The 24,171-nt window shown below is 42.6% G+C and overlaps 1 protein-coding gene across 5 annotated transcripts in view; it reads right to left on the bottom strand.

The window, feature by feature from the left end:
- Nucleotides 1-24,171, bottom strand: part of LOC140492103 (protein phosphatase 3 catalytic subunit alpha-like) — a 426,658-nt gene that overhangs the window by 94,705 nt on the left and 307,782 nt on the right. For all 5 annotated transcript variants that reach the window (XM_072590850.1, XM_072590848.1, XM_072590851.1 and 2 more), the window contains 2 exons: nt 20,608-20,732; nt 14,986-15,097 (listed from right to left, as the gene is read on the bottom strand). In XM_072590850.1, coding sequence (XP_072446951.1) covers nt 14,986-15,097; nt 20,608-20,732 — 237 coding nt within the window. The remainder of the gene's footprint in view (nt 1-14,985; nt 15,098-20,607; nt 20,733-24,171) is intronic.

The following is a 24,171-nucleotide window of genomic DNA, read 5'->3' as shown; positions in this document are numbered from 1 at the left end:
GATATATTTCCAAGTCGGGATGATGAATAGCTTGTAGGTGGTGGTATTTCCATTTATCTCTCACTCTTGTCCTTTTAGAGTCAGTGGTCTTGGACTTTGAAAGCTGCTGTCTAATGATCTTTGGTGAATTTCTGCACTACATCTTTTAGATTATACGCACAGCTCCTCATGAGCATCAGTAGTATACGAAGTGGATATTTCTGTATGTGGTACCAATCAATTTGGGTGCTTTGTTGTGGATGGTTTCAAGCTTCTTGAGGGTTGTTGAAACTGCATCCATCCAGGCAAGTGGGCATATTCCACCACATTCCTGACTTGTGCCTTGTAGATGGATGACAGGTTTTGGGGCATTCAGGAAGTTAGTTACTAGCCTCTGACCTGCTCTCATAACCAATGTATTTGTATTGTGAATCCAGTTGAGTTTCTGGTTAATGGTAAGTACCAGGATGTTTATAGCAGGGAATGCAATGATGGCAATGTCGCTAAGTGTCAAGAAACAGTAGTCATAGGAGATCGTTATTGCTTGGCATTTGTGTGGTACAAATGTTGCTTGCCACTTGTCAGCCTAAACCTGAATATTGTCCAGATCCTGTTGCATTTGAACGTGGACTGCTTCAGTATTTGAGGAGTTGCAAATGATGCTGAAAGTTCTGCAATCATTGCTGAACATACCCACTTCTAACCTTTGATATAATTGTTTGCATACCTATTTTTGAGACATCTTCTGGTAAAGGCCACTGTCTTTGGTATCTAGGAATCCTTTATGTGAACCAAAGTTGAGTTCTGACAAAGCATACTTTCGACACCAGGTACACAACACTTTGCAACTATCTTGGAATTGGGAATTTTATCCTGCCATTTGATGTTGAAAATAGATCTCAGACAGCAAAGATGTAATGTTTCTGGTTGCCAATTTTACATGCATAAAGAAATTATGGAAGAACCACAGGTTGGTAGACTTTAGGATTTGTTCTGAGACAAATACCACATTTCTTCCAAAGTCTGTGAGGCAGCCTGTCAAATTGAGCTTTACTTTGTTAGATAATGATTAATTTTGCCATCCAATTGGTGCTAGTGGAGAAGATAGAAAGAAATCTGATGGAACAGGGAGGATATGGTGTTGATAGTGGCTGCAGGACCTTGGAGCATGTGGTCAAGGACTGGTTGATACATGATATTTCTTTTTCCAGACTTATTGTAATGTTCAAGTATTCTGAAACTGGGACAAAGCAATTAACAATAAGTTAAATGCCCTCTGGATTAATAGCAATCAGAGAGCAGTTATCTGAAGTAAGGTTGCACTCAGTCCCCGCTCATTACCTTTTATGCAAGCCTAGTACCTTTCTAAGTTGAAGAGGTTACCACCTGTCCTGAATCAAATACATATCCCATTGTCAAGATCTTTTGAGTGTTTACTCAGAATAGTAAACGAGTACATGACAAAAAAAGCTCAAGCCAATCACCTACTAACCTGTACAACTGTGCACTTCAGAATCCACTGGCCATACATTCTGTGGGTCCTTGTGGCTGATGAACCCAATTCTGAAGCTACGTTTCTGACAACACATTTGGCAGTTGTCTCCGGGAGGTGGAAGTGGTCCTTGGCCTTGATATGGTTCACATTCCTTTCTCCAGTTTCTTTTCCATACATCCACAATGTTAGTGCTCTTAACTGCTTCAGGGATGCTGACGCTATATGCCTGCCTTCCCATCTGAGGCAGAAAATCCATCTAAAAAAACGTTGATGGTATTTCTCAAGGGTCTTGAGGTGGCGTTTATAGGTATTCCAAATTTTGGAGCCATCAGAAGATGATTGCCTGGTACTCAACAATCTTGGTATCAGCACAGATGTCATAGTCTTTGAAGATGTTTATCTTTATATGTCTGGAGGTGGCACTCACTGAGCGGATGCGATACCTATGTCAGCCAGTAGAGGGAGCAGCTTTTCAGGTACGGGAAATATTCCACATTTGGGGGGATTTCTCTATGATTCTTAATGAAGAGATGGACTAGAAACCAAACTAGAGCAGATTGATTAAGGATTTGAGTCTTCTTGAACTCGAAGCTGAGACCAATTCTTTGTTATGCTTCCACGAAGGGATTAAGTAAGACTTGAAGATTCTCTTCCGAGAGAATTGCTATATTGTTATATGTTGACAAATCACTGTTTTCTTCATACTGAAGTTTCACGAGGCAGAATGGTGTTGTTTCCTTCTTGGATTTCAAATGGTTCATGTCAAAAAGTTTTTCATTCATTCTGTAGATAATGTCTGTACCATTGGGAAGCTTGTTCTTGAACAAGCCAATGGCTTCATTGACTTGTAAACGCTTGTACTTACAAATGCAATTCCACACAGAGATGTAACTTTCAAGACCGGACACACAAATATGCAAAAAGCTACTTGATATTGTCCTGCACTGTGTTCTGACTTGCATACAAATTGATTTGTGAACTTACTCAGGAATAGAACCCATTCACAACCTGGGGCCAAGTGAAGAATGAGAAAAGGGTGGGGGCTGATGACACATCTCTGTTTTACCCCTGTCTTTATCTCAAAGGATTCTATCATATTACCATCAGTGAGGACCATCACTGATATTTTGTGGAGAAAACAGAGGATGTTGATGAATTTCCACTGGACAGTTGGCTTTTGACAGGTCAATATACTTCCTTGGAGTTACTGGTGACAAGAAAAGCACCCAATGTTGTTACGTTTTGCATGTACTAACCATCATGCCATCATGAAATGAATGAATGGCGGTGATTATCTTTTCAGGGCAGACATACTTGGATAGAATCGTCCACAAAGCTCCCTATATCACAATGGAAGAACAGCAGATTCTTGTTTTAAGAGATTGAAACTTATCAATGTTGACGTTTAGTGAGACTTTGGTGTATAGGGTGTCCCCAACTTCTACATGTCTGACTTGTGATCCCATACAGGGGCGCAAGTGTAAAGAATTGACACATGAATATTTGCTATACTTGCAAACAGCTACTTTATATTGTCCTGCACAGTGTTCTGATTTGTGGACAAATTGATTTGTGAATGGACTCAGAAATAGAACTCATTCACAACCTGGGGACAGCCTGTATTCATATAAGGAACATACAACTTACTGTACAGATAAAACAAACAATTACAAAAGAAAAGTATTCTCTGGCCTTTACTGGAAAGTCATGAATAAGGATGCTTTGCTACAAATAAAGGATTTTAATGATGCCATCCCTGGACTTCTTTGTGCAATTTTTGTCTCCATACTTAAGGAAGGATACTCTTGCACTGGGGACAGTGCAGTGAAGGTTGACTAGACAGGACATGGGCCAGAAAATCTTTTCCTCTGATGAAAGGCTGGGTAAGTTGGGTCAATATTCAAACTTGTTATAGCCAACTAATGAAGTAGTAGTCTGGGATTCATTCCTTATTTGAATTTAGATGTATTAGCAACGTTAAACATTACAAATTATGATGAAAGGTGTATTATATCATAGTTTAGAAGCTGACGTTTAAAATGGAGACAGATGGATTTGGGTCAGTTCTGTGAAGATTTTTCTTTAAAGGTCAGAAAGTCAATTTGGAACAGTGACTGAAATATATCAGTTCTAACAACACATGTGATTCCAGTTGAGTGCTTGAGAGAATTCCTGTAGTGTTACTGGATAAAAACAAAATGTTTATATTGTCAGTCGAAAAGTGTAGCGCTGGAAAAGCACAGCAGGTCAGGCAGCATCAGAGGAGCAGGAAAGTCGATAATTCGGGCATAAGCCCTTCATCAGGAATGTAGGGGTAGTGGAATAGAGCTGAGTGATAAAGAGAAGAGAAGGTGGGGAGAAGGTAGCTGGGAAGGCAATAGGTTGATGCAAGTGGGGGGGTTGATGGTGATAGGTCAGAGGGGAGGGTGGAGGAGATAGGTGGGAAAGAAGATGGGCAGGTAGGACATTTCAAGAGGGTGATGCCAAGTTGGAGGGTTGGAACTGGGATAAGGTGGGGGTTGAAGTCAACTTTGATCTGTATAATTGGAGGGTCCCAAAGCATCCTTCCTTCAGTCGTCGGGTGTTTTGGATTTGGTGGTGGAGGCAGCCAGGACTTGCATGTCCTTGATGGAGTGGGAAGGGGAGGTGAAGTAGTCAGCCAAAGGGCAATGGGGTTGTTTAACGCCTGTGTCCCAAAGATGTTCCCTGAAACATTCCGCGAGTTGGCATCTTGTCTCCCCAATGTAGAAACCACATCGAAAGCAACAGACACAGTAGATGTGGTGTTTGTATGTGCAGGAAAATCTCTGTCGGGATGTAGAAGAAGAAAGGATGGATGTAAGGGGGAAGGTATGGGTACAGATTTTAGATCTCTTGTGGTGGCAAGGGATGGGGCTAGGAGTGAAGGGTGGGTTGGTGGTGGTGTGAACCTAACGAGAAAGTCATGGGAATGGTCACTGCAGAATGCAGGTAGGGATGGGGAGGGAAGTATATCTCTGGTGGTGGGGTCTGATTGTAGGTGGCGGAAATGGCAGAGGACAATGCACTGTATCTGGAGATTAGTGGGCTGGAAGGTGAGGACTGAGGGGGTCTTTATCCTTGTTGCGGTTGGAGGGGTGGGGTTCGGGAGAAATGTGCGGGAAGTGGAGGAGATGTACTGGAGGGTTTTGTTGATCACATGGGAGGGAAATTGTAAGGGATAGTATTTTTACAGGAGTGGGGGGTGGGAGGTGGTGTAGTCCAGGTAGCTATGGGAGTCAGTGGGTTTGAAGTAGATGTCTGTGTTGAATCAGATGCCAGAGATGGAGACAGAGAGATCCAGGAAGGGAAGGGAGATGCCCTAGATGGTCCAGATGAATTTGAGATTGGGGTGGAAGGTGTTCATGAAGTTGTTGAAGCTCCTCGTGGGAGCAGGAGGTAGCACCGATATAGTCATGAATGTATCAGAGCAAAAGGTGGGGGATGGTACCAGTGTAATTGCAGAAGATGGACTGTTCCATGTATCCAACAAAGAGGCAAGCATGACTGGGGCCCATGCAGGTGCCCATGGCAACCCCTTTGGTCTGAGGAAGTGGGAAGCTTCGAAGGAGAAGTTGTTGAGGGTGATGACAGTTCCACCAATTGAATGAGTGTGTTGGTGGAGGGGTATGGTTGGATTGGCAAGAGAGGAAGAAATGGTGGGCTTGGAGGTCTTTACCATGGAGGATAGATGTGTACAGGAACTGGATGTCCATGGTAAAAATGTCATGGAGGGAAACGGAAGTCATGGAGGAGGTGGAGGTCGTAGGTGGTTTCCCAAATTAATGTGGGGAGTTCCTGGATCAAGGGGGACAGGACAGTGTGAAGATATGAGGAGATAAGTTCGGTGGGGGAGGAACAAGCGGAGATGATGGGTTGCCGGTTTGTGTTTTTTGGGTAGGAGCTTGAACCGGGCAATATGGGGTTCAAGGACTATGAGGTTAGAGGCTGGGAATGGGAAGTCCTCTGAGGCGATGAGGTTGTGGATTGTCTGGGAGATGATGGTTTGGTGATGGGAGTTGAGGTCTTGTTTGAGGGGGAAGTAGGAGGAGGTGTCTGTGAGTTGTCACCTGGCTTCTGCGGCATAGAGGTTGGTGCACCAAACTACCATTGTGCACACACACCGCCACCCTCCCTCCACCCCCACCCAAAACACCTTTGTCCACTGGTTTGAAGGTGATGTTGGGGTTGGAGTAGAGTGGAGGGCTGCATGTTGCGGGGGTGAGAGGTGGGGGGTGAGAGGGGTGGACGGGTTGAGGTGGTCAATGTAAGGGTGGCAGTTGGAGATGAAGAGATCAAGGGCAGGTAACAGATTAGGAAGGGATGTCCAAGTGGATGGAGTATGTTGGAGATGGGAGAAGGGGTCCTTGGAGGTTGGGTGGGAGTCCCAATGGAAAACATAAGTGTGGAGGCAGAGGTGGCGGAAGAGAAGTTCAATGTCCCAGTTCTACTCCTTACTCAAAATCCACAAACCTGATTTCCCCGGCCAACCCATCATCTTTGCCTGCACCTCCCCCACCGAACATACCTCCTCATATCTTGAAACTGTCTTGTCCCCCTTGGTCCAGGAACTCTCCACATAATGTTCAGGACATCACCCATGCCCTCCATCTCCTCCCTGACTTTCGCTCCCCCATCCCCCAACGCCTTATGTTCACCATGAACATTCAGTCCCTATAGACGTCCACCTGCTATGGTGAAGGCCTCTATACTCATTCGATTGGCGGAAACGGTTCTCACCCTCAACAACATCTCCTTCAAATCCTCCCACTACCTTTAGACCAAAGGGGTATCCATGGGCATCCACATGGGCCCCAACTATGCCTGCCTCTTTGTCGGATACCCGTGGAACAGTCCATCTTCCGCAGTTAAGCTGGCACCATCCACCACCTTTTCCTCCGCTACGTTAATGACTGTATTGGTGACACCTCATGCTCCCATGAGGAGGTTGAACTGTTCATCAACTTCACAAACACCTTCAAGGTGACCTCAAGTTCATCTGCACCATCTTAGACACCTCCCTCCCCTTCCTGGACCTCTCCATCTCCATCTCTGGCGACCAACTCAACATGGAAATCTAGTACAAACCCACCGACTCCCACAGCTACCTGGACTACACCTCCTCTCACACCCCCCACCCTGTAAAAGACACTATCCCTTACTCCCAATTCTTCTGCCTCCGCCATATCTGCTCCTAGGAAGAGCAATTCCACTCCAGAACATCTCAGATGGCCTCCTATTTCAAGGACCGCAATTTCCCCTCCCACATGATCAACAATGTCCTCCAGTGTATCTCCTCCACTTCCTGCACCTTAGCCTTTGAACCTCACCCCTTCAACCATAACAAGGATAGAACCCCCACCGGTCCTCACCTTTCAGACCACTAATCTCCAGAAATAGCGCATTATCCTCTGTCATTTTCACTACCTACAATCAGGCCTCACCACCAGAGATATTATTCCCTCCCCACCCCTATCTGCATTCCACAGAGATTATCCCCTCCATGAATCCCTCGTTAGGTCCACACACCCTACCAACCCACTCTCTACCCCAGCATGTTCCCTTGCTGCCGCAAAAGGAGTAAAACCTGTGCCCACATCTTCCCCCTCACCTCTGTCCAAGGTCCCAAAGGATCTTTTCACATCTGGCAGAGACTTTCCTGCACATCCAAACACCACATCTATTGTGTCTGTCGCTCCTGATGTGGTCTCCTCTACTTTGGGGAGACAGGACACCAACTCGTTGAATGTATTAGGGAACATCTCAGGACACACACGCACCAAAAAACCTGACTGCCTTTTGGCTGATCACTCCAACTCCAACTCCCACTCTGCCAAGGAGATGCAAGTCCTGGGCCTCCTCCACCGCTAAATCCAAGACATCTGATGCCTGGAGGAAGAATGCCTCATCTTCCACCTTGGGACCCTTCAACCACATGGCATCAATATCGACTTGATCAGTTTCCTTATTAGATTAGATTACATTACATTACAGTGTGGAAACAGGCCCTTCGGCCCAACAAGTCCACACCGACCCGCAACCCACCCATACCCCTAACCTAACACTACAGGCAATTTCGCATGGCCAATTCACCTGACCTGCACATCTTTGGACTGTGGGAGGAAACCGGAGCACCCGGAGGAAACCCACGCAGACACGGGGAGAATGTGCAAACTCCACACAGTCAGTCACCTGGGGCGGGAATTGAACCCAGGTCTCTGGCGCTGTGAGGCAGCAGTGCTAACCACTGTGCCACCGTGCCGCCCTCCCCCCTCCCCTCCCCCCACCTCATCCTAGATCTAACCCTCCAACTCAACACTGCCCTCTTGAACTGTCCTACCTGGCCATCTTCCTTTGTGCCTATCCACTCTACCCTCCCTTCTGACCTATCACCATCAACCCCCCCCTGCATCTACCTATTGCCTTCCCAGCTACCTTTCCCCCACTCTCCTATTTATCTCTCAACCCCCTTCTCCCCCAACATTCCTGATGAAGAGCTTATATGTGAAATGGTGATTCTCCTGTTCCTCGGACGTTGCCTGACCTGTTGCGATTTTCTAGCGCCATACTTTTTGACTCTGATCTCCAGTGTCTGCAGTCCTCACTTTCCCTCAAGTTTATTATCAGCAGAATCAACAACATTAAGTCAATTATTTTTGTTCTAACAATCAAACAGAAAAGTCGATGCTTTAATTCTGAAGAATCCACAGTTCATTTCAGAAGATACAACAATTTCTCCTCATTGGAGACACAAGTTCAGAGGAACTAGTGTGATGAGGCTGTTACTTTAAAGGTTATTTTGCCCTGGCTTTTTTGAAGCAAGGTTGAAAGGCAGAAGCATAGAACTGGCTATTGAAGAAAGCTTAAGTAAAAAAATCATGTCTCACAAACTTAATTGAGTTTTTTGATGAAGTAACAAAGAGGATTGATGAGGGCACAGTGGTAGATGTGATCTGTATAGACTCCAGTAAGGCATTCAACAGGGTTCCCCATAGGAGACTGGTTAGCAAGGTTAGATCTCATGGAATATAGAGAGAACTAGCCATTTGGATACAGAACTGGCTCAAAGGTAGAAGACAGAGGGTGGTAGTCGAGGGTTGTTTTTCAAATTGGAGGCCTGTGACCAGTGGATTGCCCCAAGGATCAGTGCTGGGTCCACTACTTTTTGTCATCTATATGAATGAGTTGGATGTGAGCATAGGAAGTATAATTCGTAAGTTTGCAGATGACACCACAATTGGAGGTGTAGTGGACAGCGAAGAAGGTTACCTCAGATTACAACAGGATCTTGATCAGATGGGCCAATATGTTGAGAGTCGTAGATGGTGTTTAATTTATATAAATGTGAGGTGTTGCATTTTGAGAAAAAAATATTAGCAGGACTTATACACTTAATGGTAAGGTCCTTGGGAGTATTGCTGAACAAAGAGACATTGGAGTGCAGGTTCATAGCTCCTTGAAAGTAGATTCATAGGTAGATAGGATAGTGAAGAAGGCGTTTGGTATGTTTTCCTTTATTGGTCAGAGTGTTGAGTACAGGAGTTGGGAGGTCATGTTGCAGCTGTATAGGACAGTGGTTAGGCCACGTTTGGAATATTGCAGGCAATTCTGGTCTCACAATTCAATGTTGTGACACTTGAAAGGGTTCAGAAGAGATTTATAAGGATGTTGCTAGGGTTGGAAGATATGAGCTTTGGGAAAGGCTGAATAGGCTTGGGCTGTTTTCCCTGGAGTATCACAGGCTAAGGGGTGACCTTATAGAGGTTTATAAAATCATGAGGGGATGGATAGGATAAATAGGCAAAGTCTTTTCCCTGGGATGGGGGAGTCCAAGGCATAGGTTTAGCATGAGTGGAGAAATATATGAGACCTAAGGAGCAACGTTTTCATGCAAAGGGTAGTACATGTATGGAATGAACTGCCAGTGGAAATGATGGAGGCTTGTACAATTTACCATTTAAAATGAATAGGAAGGGTTTGGAAAGATATGGGCCGGGTTCTGGCAAGTGGGACTAGATTAGGTTGGGATATCTGGTTGGAATAGACAAGTTAAACCGAAGGGTCTGTTTCCTTGCTGTACATCTCTGAGACCATGACTATGTTTATGACTCTAAAAAGCTTAGGAGGCCTTGGGTTTTATTTAAACAGCTTGAATGGGTGCAGCTATCTCTTACAGATCAAGAGTTCTGGGTTTTGTTTTTTTCAGTAGCCTCAGAAGCTGTTTGGGGTCTTAGTTTTGCACTTCTTGCGGTTGCAGGGGAAGGTACCAGGAGTGGAGGTTGGGTTGGTGGGGGGTGTGGACCTGACGAGGGAGTCGCAGAGGGAGTGGTCTCTCTTGAATGCTGATAGGGGTGGAGAGAGAAACATATCCCTGGTGGTAGGGTCTGTCAGGAGGTGGCGGAAATGACGGAGAATGATACGATGTATCCGGAGGTTGGTGGGGTGGAATGTGAGGACCAGTGGGGTTCTGTCCTGGTGGCGATTGGAGGGGCGGGGTTCAAGGGTGAAAGTGCGGGAAGTGGAGAAGATGCAGTGGAGAGCGTCGTCGACCACGTCGGAGGGGAAATTGCAGTCTTTGAAGAAGAAGGCCATTTGAGTTGTTCGGTATTGGAATTGGTCCTCCTGGGAGCAGATGCTGCAGAGGCGGAGGAATTGGGAATACGGGATAGCGTTTTCACAGGGGGGCAGGGTGGGAGGAGGTGTATCCTAGGTAGCTGTGGGAGTCGGTCGATTTGTAGTAAATGTCTGTGTTGAGTCGTTCGCCCGAGATAGAAATGGAGAGGGCTAGGAAGGGGAGGGAGGAGTCTGAGACAGTGCAGGTAAATTTGAAGTCGTGGTGGAAGGTGTTAGTAATGTGGATGAACTGTTCAACCTCCTCGTGGGAGCATGAGGTAGCGCCAATACAAACATCGATGTAGCGGAGGAAAAGATGGGGGGTGATGCCAGTGTAGCTGCGGAAGATGGACTGTTCCACATATCCGACGAAGAGGCAGGCATAGCTGGGGCCCATGCGGGTGCTCATGGCTACTCCTTTGGTTTGGAGGAAGTGGGAGGATTGGAAGGAGAAGTTGTTAAGAGTGAGTTGAAGGAGGGTGTCAGTGGAAGGGTACTAGTTGGGTCAGCGGGAGAGGAAGAAGCAGAGGGCTTGGAGGCCTTCGTGATGGGGGATGGAAGTGTATAGGGACTGGATGTCCATCGTGAAGATAAGGCGTTGGGGGCCGGGGAAGCGAAAATCATGGAGGTGGAGGAGGGTGTGGGTGGTGTCCCGAACGTAGCTGGGGAGTTCTTGCACTAAGGGGGACAGGACAGTGTCGAGGTATGCAGAAATGAGTTCGGTGGGGCAGGAGCAGGCTGAGACAATGGGTCAGCCGGGTTTGTGAATTTTGGGTAGGAGGTAGAAACGGGCGGTGCGTGGTTGTGGGACTATGAGGTTGAAGGCAGTGGATGGGAGATCTCCTGAGGTGATGAGGTTATGGATGATTTGGGAGATGATAGTTTGGCGGTGTGAGGTGGGGTCATGGTCAAGGGGGCAGTAGGAGGAGGTGTCCGCGAGTTGGCATCTAGCTTCAGCGGTGTAAAGATCGGTGCGCCAAACACCACTGCGCCTCCCTTGTCTGCCGGTTCGATGGTGAGGTTGGGGTTGGAGTGGAGGGAGTGGAGGGCTGTGTGTTGTGAGAGTGAGAGGTTGGAGTGGGTGAGGGGGGTAGACAGGTTGAGGTGGTCAATGTCGCGGCGGCAGTTGGATGTGAAGAGATCGAGGGCGGGTAAGAGGCCAGTACGGGGTGTCCAGGTGGATGGGGTGTATTGGAGGCAGGAGAAGGGGGTCGTCAGAGGGTGGGCAAGAGTCCTTGTTGAAGAAGTAGGTGTGGATGCGAAGGCAGCGGAAGAAATGCTCGATATCTAGCCGCGTGTCGAACTCATAGATCCGGGAGCGTAGGGGGATGAAAGTGAGGCCTCTGCTGAGGACTGATTGTTCATCCTCAGAGAGGGGGAGGTCTGGAGGGATAGTAAAAATACAGCATGACTGGGAGCTAGGACCTGGTGTGGGGCTGGAGCTGAGAGTGGGGGAATTAGTCATGGGGGCAGAGTCGGTCATGGGGGCGGAGATCGATGTCAGGGCAGCGTGGTCCTGGAGCAGGTGAGTGACGTCATTGGGGGCAGAAGTGGCTGTGGCAACGGCCATTCCAGGGGCGGAAGTGGTGTGCCAGGCAGAAACAGCGCTGGTCTCGGTGGCCGAGGATCCTGCGGCAGTTGCGTATCTGTCGGCGATGGTCTTCCTGGCGATCGTGGAGGCGGTTGTCTGAGCGGCAATCGTGGAGGCTGCATGGTCAGTGGTGGCTGTTGTCCATGCGGCGGTGGGGGCGGAAGTGACGTCACCGTTCGCCGCGGTGGATGCAGCGGCCGCGTGGGTAATGGCGTCCAAGCTGTTCCGGAGGTCGCAAGAAGATTCTGGAATGGTCGAGGAATCCGGAGTATGGGGTTGGGTTCATGAAAGTTTTTTGTATTTACTTTCTTTGATGTTTGATATGGCTAGGAAAAAACGTTTGTTCAGTGTATGAATCCTTCTGAGGATGAAGAACAGCAAAGGTCCTTTGCAGGTCTGTGAGAGTGTTGTCCTGAGCTGGGGCAGGGCTGACTGCAGGGAGTGTAGGTGGCAGCGCATGGCTTGAAGCGTGGAGCGGAGGATCCGGAGGGAGGTCTGTTTTTGGAAGCTTCGGATTTGTTGTAGGTACAGGTTGTCCTGGTTGGTTCCAAATTGTTATGGTTTGAATGTAGTCCGGAGTCCATGCGGGGTCAGTCTGTTCCTTAGGCAGGTGCTGAGGAAAGAGATGTGGCTGTAGTAGCGAGTTTGTCTCAGGACGTGGCTGAAGAGCTTCAGGGCAGAGGAGATGACCCAGAGAGGGGGGTGGGGGGGGGGGGGATGGGGGGTGCAGTGAGAGAGGGACTCAGTGGAGCTGCAAGTTTCATTTTCAGACATTTCATCACCATACTAGGTAACATCATCAGTGAGCATCCGAATGAGGCACTGATAGCATGGCCCGCTTTCTATTTATGTGTTTAGGTTTCCTTGGGTTGGTGATGCCATTTCCTGTGATTATGCCATTTCCTGTTCTTTTCTCTGGGGGCGGTAAATGAGATCCAAGTCAATGTGTTTGTTGATAGAGTTCCGGTTGGAATGCCATGCTTCTAGGAATTCTTCTGTGTGTCTCTGTTTGGCTTGTCCTAGGATGGATATATTGTTCCAGTTGAAGCGGTGTTCTTCCTCATCTGTGTGTTAGTATACTGGTGAAAGTGGGTCATGTATTTTTGTGGCTAATTGATGTTCATGTATTCTGGTGGCTAGTTTTCTGCCTGTTTGTCCAATGTAGTGTTTGTTACAGTTCTTGCAAGGTATTTTGTAAATGACATTAATTTTGCTTGTTGTCTATATAGGGTCTTTCAAGTTCATTAGCTGTTGTTTTAGTGTGTTGGTGGGTTTGTGGGCTACCACGATGCCAAGAGGTCTGACTAATCTGACAGTCATTTCCGAGATATCTTTGTTGTCGGGGAGAGTGGCTAGAGTTTCTGGACATGTTTTGTCTGCTTGTTGAGAAATCAGTGGACTGTGTTCATTGGGTACCTGTTCTTTTTTGAATACACTGTATAGGTGACTTTCCTCTGCTCTACGTAGTTCCTCTGTGCTGCAGTATATGGTGGCTCATTGAAATAATGTTCTCATGCAGCTTCATTTGTGGGTGTTGGGACGATTGCTCCTGTAGTTCAATATTTGGTCAGTATGTATTATTTTCCTGTAGACGCTGGTTTGAAGATCCCCATTGGCTGTTCACTCTACTGCGCCACCTAGGAATGGCAGTTTGTTGTTGTCTTCCTCCTCTTTAATGAATTTTATGCCAGTAAGGGTATTATTGATGGTCTTGAAGGTTTTCTCTAATTTGTTTTGTTTAGTGATGACAAAAGTGTCATCCATGTAGCAGACCAAAATTTTGGGTTGGATGTTGGCAGACATGTTTGTTCAAGTCTCTGCATTACTGCCTCTGCTAAGAACCCTGATATCGAAGATCACATGGGTGTTCCATTGGTTTGTCTGTAGGTTTTGTTGAAGGTGAAGTGGGTGGCGAGGCATAGGTCCACTAGCTTGATGACATTGTCCTTGCTGGTGAAGTTGCTGTTTGGTGTATGTGTCTTTGGTTCTTCTAACAATGTAGTCAGTGCTTCATCCGGAGGCTTACTGATGATGTTACCCAGTATGGTGTCGAAACATCTGAAAATGAACCTTCCAGCTCCGTGAGCAAACCCACATCCAGAATCTGCGTTTGAATTTGCCTTTTTGCCAAGGGGTGTGTTTATGGCATGTTACTACATTGGAACATGTATTTAGTAACAGGACTGTATCTATTACTTGGTTAAGTGTTCCAGTAGCTAAGTTAATCTAAATTCCTCTTTCTTTTGTTTTTCTAACTATAGTGTTTAAATAAATTGTATTTTGCTTAACATTGAGCAGTTTGACCAGTCGCATCACATCTGGAACATGTCCTTCACATCTACCTTTAAAATAAGACAAAGTTAGGGTTTGGACTACTTTCTTAAAATATCATGAGAGGGTCTAGTCTGGTCCATAACACCAGCCACTCCAATGAAGGCTTTCAGTGCGGAGTTCCCAAGCTAAGACAGCATATATAGAAATGGTCTTGTTGTTAGAATTGGGAAAATTCAGGCCACCAGATTTGTGAAATGTTCATGCTAGTAAACTTGAAAAATAGTAACAAAGCATCTCAGGAGTGTAAGGGAAAGAAACTGGCAAGTGTCAGTTCAGTCAATAATTAAAAAGCTGAAATAGAAGTGATATTTTTCTTCGATTGAGTCTATGTAATGGATGGTGTTGAAAAACAGGTTGAAATTTTGTTTTGATGTTTGTGTTCAGACTTTTCTAAATATCTTCTATATATAGGTTTGTTTGTTTATTTCTTTTGTGTAATAAACTTACGTTCTGTTGTTTAAGAACATCTGCAGCCTTACAGGAATATTTTTTAGTATCTAACCACCACACTAACCAACTGTAATAATTAAATATGTGATGTATGTATAGCTCCTAACTCTACAACCCTTCATCAATGTCAGTAAGTGTCTCTTTAAATTGTACTGAAATTCAAATAAACAAATAAACTAATTAGCTCATGAATCACCCCTTATAGGGACAACGTAGCCAAAAATAACTCTAAAGGAAACATGTATTGAAATGAAAGTTTCACTTTTGCTGGAGGGCAAATTTGGATATGAAGCTTTCTATTCTATCATCCAGATTATTAATAAATATGGCCCCAGTATAAGTCCTGAAGATAGCATGAGTTAAATCTGCCACTTGGAGTTGTTGCCCATTTTCCCTAACTTCTATATCTCCTGCTCTTCAACCAATTTCTGAAACTAACTCGTCTTTAATTTCATGGGCTTCAACTTTTAGCTAAAAACCTTCGTTGTGGTGTTAAGGTACTTACATTCTTGTTTGAAAGTGAAATATTCTGTCAAATGTCTACACTCATGATTTCCACGGAGTAAAAACAGTGTCTTTGGATATAGGATTTTCAATGACCACAGGTATAAAACGCACTGCGAAGAAATAAATACAGGAATTAATTTTAGAATAGTAATAAAAACACCTATATAATATATATATATATTTAAAATTCTCTAATACCATGACAATAAACAAATGCATTCAATATCAATCAACATGCTAGCTTTTATTCACCCTCATTAATGCTCTTTGTATCTGAAAAGGTTCATTTATCAAATGTTATATCGCTACTAATTTTAATGTTTGTTAAATATTATTTGTAATGAGGCATTCACATGTTGAAACTACATTTTGAATTCACTCAATGTCTCATACAATGATAATTGCTTCACTATCACATACACCAAAAAGATCAGGTAGAAAGTCACAAAATTTGATTTTCAATGCAGTAAAGAAACAATTTAATACTGCAAATATGGTGTATATCTCTCTCCTTGTGAATAAAGCAGTCTCTTAGGTCAGTAGTTTAAAATCAAATATTAGGACTTCTACACTTTCCCCACAAGAGAGAGGAGAATGAGGGAGACCAGCCAGAACAACACAAGTATTTCAATTTGCATTTTGTCCTTTGACTATTTAACTGGAACAGGTTGACGTGGTTTAGATCATTATGTGCAGGTAGTCTATTTTTAAGTAGCACTTTCATGGTTATAGGATAGAAAATAAGTCTAAAAGAATCTTTGCTAAGTTATTACAATTTAACTTCAAGGTTACCTTAAAATAGCAGCAACTTCTCAGCTCTTATAATATAGAATAAAGAGAGGGAAGCAGTGTTCAATGTAATGAAAAATCACTTTAATTGTGCTATATGATGCCTATTTCTCACTGAATAATACAGTCTCCTAGATTAGCAGTTTGCAATCATAAAAATATTTATTAAAAATTATTTTCAAGCCCAGGAGCAACAATTTCAAGTTAAGGTTTTTGTGTGATAAAGGTAATGACAAAACCACACGCATTATCCATTTTTAGTGCCTCAAGGCAGCAGTTCAGCCTTCAATTTCAGCAGCTGAAGTCCTTGTGCTTGTGTTAGAAAGGAAATTTCAGGATATTGACCCAGAAACACTGAATAAGGTGCAGCATATCTCCAAGTCAGGATCCTGTGTGATTCAGTGAACGTAAAGATGTCTAAGTTCCTGTGACATTGCTGTCCTGCACTTGTCCCATCAAGGTCTCAAGCTTTTGTTTTTGTTCCAACTTGAAACTATATTTCCTAAGTTCCATCAATTTCATGCCACCTGTCTAAAATTTAACCAGTGTCATATTTGATCCTGAAATGAACTTGTGGTCTTATATTTGTGCTTTCAATAAGACAGCCAATTTCCAACTCCATTTCCCATCTTTGATCATCTGCTGTCATGATCCTCATTCATCCCTTCTTTGTTTCTAGCCTTTACTATTCCAATACAGTCCTGGCTGGTCTCCCACATTCTACTCTCCATGAACTGAGCTCATCTAAAGCTCACCTGCTCATGTCTCAACTCCAGCAAGTCTTGTTTACATATCACCTTGTGCTCAATTACTTACATTAACTTGCATTCAAACAGTGCCTTGATTTTAATATTTGCATCCTTGTTTTTAAACCCCTCCAAAACCTGACTATCCTTTCCACATCTCTGTCACTTTCTCCAAATCCTCAACCCTCCAAGATATCTGCTCTTCTCTAATTTTGGCTGCTTGGGCATTTCCATTGATAACTGCTCTAATATTGGTGCCTTCTGATGCTTTGGCCTCAAACTCTGAAATTCCCTTACTCCACCATGCCACTTTGCTCTCCTCCTCTGCATCACTCCTTAAGGCCTACCATGTTGACCAAGATCTTACCTAATACTATGCTGTCCCCCTTATGTGGCTTCTTTTCTTAGATTATTTTAAACTGTTTTGATGTTTCTAGAGATGTCTTATTATGCAAAAAGTGCTATGTAAATATAAGTTGCTGCTCACGTTGGATTTTCAAGAAATCTTGGCTAGTTAATCTTGCATAAGGTTATGAATTCTGCAGGCCACAGCATGTAAGGGCTGGAAGCCAAGGGAAGAGAAACAAATGAACTCCTACATTGTCCTGTACTGTGTTCAGTTTCTTGACAGTTATTGCACCTACACTCATCCAGATTATTGGCAATTATTCCATTCCAATCCTCCAATTCTGGAAGTTTCAAGGGGGCATCAAGTCAGCCATGTATTATAGGCTACGCAGTCTCTTTCATGACCTAAAGTTCAAACAGTTCGTACTGTTGTGTTTTCCCAGATGACCATCTGTGGGATACCTTGTGGCATTTGTCATCCTTACTAGTGAGAGGTACTGGGTAAGGATTCAGAAGTCATACTCAAAAAGTTAACTCTATTTTTCTCTATACAGATGCTGCCAGACTTTTGAGTTTCTTCACCATTGTGTTTGCTTCAGATTACTAGAACCCATAGTACTTTGCCTTTATCTGGGTAAAGGTTGTTTGAGGAAGTTCATTGCAACCAATCCTCTTCTGACTTTGCTTTGTCTTGGGCTGTCCAGTAATTATTCATAGAGAATACACTAATGCAGAGTATCTGCAGAGAGGGTACTGTTCTTAGATAACAAGAAGATTAATTGCATGATAGCATTGAATACAACTAGATTTGGTCAGGAATAATTACCATTCCCTAAGGGAGCTGGTACTAGGTGAACCTGCTCCCTCTGAAAGCTCCTAGTTTCCAGTCACAAACTTTGTGTGACATTAGATCATTAACTTATACAACAGACACTATTTGTCCAGTTAAGCTTCTGGTGAAACCCGAAGATATTCTTTTGCACTCACATACTGAGATCAATCTTGGCTGAGGATGGGGATGAACCAAGAGTCTCACCTTCCTTTTAGCTGTCCACTGCCAGCTTTGAGGTACAACTATAAGTCATTTCTCTTGAGTGGGATTGCCTGGCTCTGGGGATAGTGCACTGCTGATGCAAAACAATTCACTAAATTGTGATTGATCTTCCTGCTTCATGGTGTTAGAAGACCAAGAAATATGCTGATTCTGCTAGTAGCTCACCACCAGCTTCTCAAGGACAATCAGAAATGGGCAATAAATGCTGACCTTGTCAGTAGTTTACACATCAAATGAGTTTTAAAAAAAAAAAAAAAATCTTTAATTTGATTGATAGTTTATATAAATAAGGGTCAGTAGCTTCATTTTGAGATTGCTAGATCAGTTGTTAAATGCCCCTCAAGGCACAACAGTAACTTCACATTAAGCAATAGTGGGAAGCTAAACTGTGGAAAAAAAACAATCAACTTTCACGTACACTGTGTGATCAAATAAATGCTATCATGGACAAATCCTTCTGAAAAAGTATGTTTGTGAATATGAAGTTGGATTGGTCACTCTCCTGGATTAATCTATCTTCTGTTGAAGACTTATTATGGCAGCTATGTCCTTCAGGATTTAGTCAGTGGTGAAATTATCAAGCTGCTCGATGGTGAACACTGGAGGCCCACTTAGTACATGACCTACATTGTGACTTTCTGTACATTTCTGTTAAGTAGATCTCAACATTGAGAAATATCAATTCAGGAGTTGAGGAAAGGCAACCTGTGGCAGTCAGCAGATTTCATTAGCCTTGTTTGAAATAAGTCAAGGGACTTTGCAGGATCTAGAATCAAGATTTTAAAAACTTCCAAAGCTAATTCAGTGTAGTCTATCATAGCAACAAGGGATAGCCAGGTGTGTGCTGAGTAGTGCCAGTTGATAGGTAACAATTGTTGCTTGCTTGATCTGTGAAACAATTTTCCAAATGTCAAGTGCCATATGTCAGTGAGAATGTTTTGGAATGATTCAACTGTCCTTAACTCATTCCTTTTTTGTTGATCTAGACCTTTTCCTGTTACAGAATACAGAATTTAGTATTGATTATTTACAGCTGATGGTTTACCAGGTCAGTTCAGACACCATTGGTAGTTAGCCAGAGTGTGGGACTGCTGCTGTGTTTATTCTAGTCCAAGTTGGAGGTTTTGGTCTTTGGAGAACTAAACAACTTTAATGTATTTCAGGTTTTAATGACAATCTGACATTGAGATATCTTTTGTTAAACCAATGGCAGATTTACACTTTTGTGACAATCTGACAGATTTATTTTCTTTTTTGCTAACAGCCTATTGATTGCTAGACTTATTCAAGGCAATTTTATAATTTGTCATGATGACTTTGAACTCATGACTGTTGACTTGTTCTTCCTGGATCATTACCGTGACACTATTGTGCCTCTAAAGAGGAGGAAAAGTCATACTCTGAGCCATTAATATGACCTAGAGGCAGGGAGTTTGTTTTAATGTAAATAAGATATGAATGTGGAACAGATTATCATAATGGACAAAAAAAATGGAATGATTTGGTTGTGAATAACAGAGATATGGTTAGTAAATTGGTAATATCATGGACAGCGAAGGAATTACCTCAGAGTACTATTGATCGGATGGGCAAATGGGCTGAGGAGTGGCAGATGAAATTTAATTTAGATAAATGTGAGGAGCTGTGTTTTGGAAAAGCAAATCAGGGAGGCACTTATACACTTAATGGTAAGGTCCTGAGATGTATTGAGCATAGAAGTTGGGAGGTCATGTTACGCTGTACAGGACATTGATTAGGGTGATTCTGCCCTCTGTGCTATAGGAAGGACGTTGTGAAACCTGATATGGTTAAGAAAAGATTTACAAGAATGTTGCCAAAGTTGGACTGCTTGAGCTGTAAGGAGAGACTGAATAGTGCAGGGCTATTTTCCCTGGACCATCAGAGGATGAGGGAGAACCTTATAGAAGTTTATAAAATCACGAGGGGCATGGATAGCGTGAATAGTCAAGGTCTTTTCCCCAGGGTAAAGGAGTGCAGAATTAGAGGGCATAAAGACTTAAAAGGGACCTAAGGTGCAACTTTTTCAGACAGAGGGTGGTGCATATATGAAATGAGCCGGTGGTAGTGGAGGCTGGTAAAATTACAACATTTAAAAGGCATTTGGATGGGTATATGGATAGGAATGCTTCAGAGGGATATGGGCCAAATGCTGGCAAATGGGACTAGATTAATGTAGAATATCTGGTCAGCATGAACAAGTTGGACTGAAGGGTCTGTCTCCATGATGTACACCTCTATGATAGGATGCAAAAAGACTCTTCGCAAATTCTTGTCAATAGGGTCTGTTTCAGGAACCCAATGAGAAAATATAATCGGACACTAGGTTAGATGGATCATAGGACATTTTTACTGACTGATAAGTGTGACTGTGTTGCTATTCAACTTTTATGTTGATATAGAAGCATTAATATGTATTAACATAAAAGAAATCGTGTTGCTTCATCTAAAAATATAACTCCCATGAATTATTTGGATGTAAATTAGGTCATAACTTTCTTGATACTAAGATATAACTAAAAACAATAGAAACTGTATTTTGCCATATGACATAAAATTCTATCAAAAGAACATATTCACTTATGAAGTAAATTAATGTGTGTATATATGTGTGTGTAACAAATTCCACACTATTCAATGTTTTCTATACACATAGAGTACTTGCCTCAATACTGAAGTAGCCCCTGTCCACATAGTCTCCCAGAAAGAGGTAGCGAGTAGTGGCTGGTGACCCACCCACTTCAAAGAGCTTCATCAGGTCAAAGAACTGACCATGAATGTCTCCACAAACTAGGAAACAAAATACAGGAGTTTACTTAACTAGATGGCTTTGTAACTGTACTGTTTGTGAAATTAGGCTAAACTTAGATAAATTGTTCCACTCAAATGTTTACTTTATAAACACTAGCATCTATTATTCATATTTTGCTAAAAATGTTAGGATGCTTACATTTTATATCTACTTGTTTTTGATAAATGAACTTTCTATGAGCTTATAGCGTGTCAACAAAACCCAAATTTAGACTTCTTTAAATACTTTTCATGCACTGTTTCAGATTTTAGGGATGAATAATAATTCAATTGTTCACTAAAAGCCCAGTGATTAAACCAATTAAAATTTCAGTATATTTTATTTACAAAAAGCTGTCTCAAAGCTAATTCTGTTTCAGTGAGGATGCATGATGTCCTAGGATCACATCAAGTAGAAACTAGCACAACGTGCAGGTAAAATAAAATAAAGGCAAATGGGATCCTCAGGACTGATGTTATTGCTTTGGAGAGCCTGCAATGAAGTTTCACTACATTGTAACCTGGGGCAAGAACTGTCCTATGAGGAAGCACTGAGTAGAATGGACCTACATAATTTGCAGTACAGAGGAATGAGAAGTCGTTTCATTAATACTTATGAATTCTTAATGGGTTTGATAAGGAAGAATTTGAGATTGTTTCTTCTGCTGGACAGTCTAGACTAGAAATCATAGTCTCAGGATAACTGGTTAAACACACAGGGCTGAAATGAGGAGAAAGTCATTTCTTCAAGAGAGTTGTGAAACTTTGGCATTTTCTACACCATCGGACTGTGGACAGTCAGTTGTTGACTATATTCAAAACTGAGATTATAGGATTTTGGGCATCAATGGAATATGGGATTAGAATGAGAAAGTGGGGTAGAAGATCAGTCATGATCCTACGAAATAGTGTAGCAGGCTTGAGGGACCATGAGGCTTATTTCTGTTTGTACTTTATAAGTCCTTATTTTAACTCATCTGCTTTCGGTTTCTGACCAGCTATAGAATAGAGATCAATCATGCAAAGGATGAATTAAAGGCCGCATGATTAAAGATTTAAAAATAACAACCAAGATGTATGGGCCCAATTTCAAGAATGTTTAAAATATGTACAGAAGTTTAATTTACACACATCCAACAGGAAAACAATGCACATGCACTATTTTCAGCATAAATTGGAACATCTGCAATGCTGTAGAAACAAGTTCTGAAATATCACAGGAGAATTCCTGTATCCTGTACATATAATTTATGTAATAGCACAAGACTACAACAACATAATTAATGATTTAACCTATAAAGGATCATGAAAAAGGTCAGTATATCCAAGAAATTACATTTTTCTTTCTACAGGACTGTGAAACCTTGAAGGCCGCAATTTCCTTTACGAGGAATGGACTTGTCACAGATATGGTAAATATCTTCACAGCAGTTTAAACTCACCAGAAGAGGAGAAATTGATTCTCCATGATCTCTACACTCAATGTAGCTTTAAGGAAAACTCTCACAATAAGACCCAGTTAGGAAGACTTAGTGAATGGCATTGCAGAATACTTGTCAAATACCAAATTAAAGCATCATTATGTTAACTTGTCTTTGGAATTATTTACTAAATTTCAAACAGCATGACTGGCTAGGCAGAATTTAAAAACTTGTGAAACAAAACAAAAATCCAATTTTGCCCCAATTTGTCCATTATGATTTGGTTAGTAAACTTGGCAAAAAATGAACTAAGATGTTACATTATCAGCTGATTGTTATTGTTCCATTTTCCAACCATGTGGATACAGCTTGGCTGAGCTTTAGAAATTAATGTTTTCACTTCACACAAATACTAAGAGGCAAGAAAACATTTATATAGCACATTGTCACCAATACAGAGTTGAAAATTCCTTGAATATTTGAAGTGGGTGACTATCATTACACACCATAAGTAAAAGAGTACAGAAAATGTTATTCAGGCAAAATAATAGGGCAAAACTAAACATCTTTCAATTTACTCTCAAAGCCTGATCATTTACTTTTATATTCATATCATAAAAATTTGAGAACGTAGTTAGCAAAGGACTATTAATAAAAGGAACACTTTTGAAATATCAAAGTATATGGAATGAAGAGCCAAGCAAGAGTAGCATATAGTACAAGTGCTATTAGGTTATTAAAGGAGAATGAACATGAACCTTAATGTGCAGCTAATATATGTGATCACATCAGCCAAACACTCCTGGTGTGTTCTCAATATCAGGGATCTGTCAGGGCTCTTGCATTCTGGAGCATTCCTAGGTGGCTGACATTTTCATGCCCTGGTCATTTTCAGGACTGGATACTGAGAGACAGAGCATACCTCCAGAAGAGCTAACAGTGAGAAATCCTCATCATGACCTTAAGGAAAAGTACAAAGCTGCATATGCCTCCATCAAAGCCATCAAAATGAGTTTCAGATGCCTGGACCACTCATATGCTATACTAAAACACACCGCATAAAGATTTTTAACATTATTGTAGATTGTTGTGTTCTCTGCACCTCAATTGGCCAAGTGAAATATGCTTGGGAGAAGAAGAGATGGAGAACTAAGCCATCCCTTCCAGTGATGAAAGGGGAAGTGATACAGTGGTGAAGACCAGGATGTTGTTTTTGCTTACGAAGAAGCCAGGGCAATGCCCTAGAAAACCTTACTGTTATCAGATTCTAAGTTGAGTGAGTTAAGAATACTTGGTTTATAAAGATGGCTGGGAGCTTGTGCAACATCTTTGGGACATATGTTATTGAATGAATAACGTTCCAGTTTCATCAGTTGTATTAAATAAAGATAATCCCTTAAACACTTCACATTGCATATAGAATCAAGATTACAGTAGTGCTGGAAATGCACAGCAGGTCAGGAAGCACCCGAGGAGCAGGAAAATCGATGTCTCAGGCAGGAGCCATTCATCAGAATGAAGTCTAGCCTTTGCACTAATTGTGTTCAACTGTACCTGCAAAAGACAGCACACTCCTGGGACCTTCAGAGGAAAGCATGATTGTGGGCCCTGCCTCAGGCAAGACCATATGCACACTATTTTAAAAGCTACATACTGTCTTGGCTCAGCTTGGTTCCTTATAATCCACCATTTCAAATGTTCCACATATCCATCACACCTCACTCTCACCTCATCCAACATGACAACTGATCCCTAAATTGGCTCCTTTGATATGTCAATTCTTTGTTAGGTAAAGAGAACAATATTAAACTTGCACATTGCCGTTGATGCAAGACAATAAAAGGTGTGCTACTGAAAGGCCAGCAATTTCAGATGGAAAAGATGTTGAACTTTCATTTTAGCCAATAATGTAACACCTAGCAGAGTACAGTAATGAGACAACAGCGAGCTTACGTGTGAAGTGAAGATATTTACAGAAGTGCCGATTATATAAATTAAATGCATATCCACGCCACTCG

The sequence above is a fragment of the Chiloscyllium punctatum genome, chromosome 20, assembly GCF_047496795.1.
Source record: "Chiloscyllium punctatum isolate Juve2018m chromosome 20, sChiPun1.3, whole genome shotgun sequence".
Taxonomy (NCBI): domain Eukaryota; kingdom Metazoa; phylum Chordata; class Chondrichthyes; order Orectolobiformes; family Hemiscylliidae; genus Chiloscyllium; species Chiloscyllium punctatum.
This window is presented reverse-complemented; position numbering and strand designations above follow the sequence as displayed.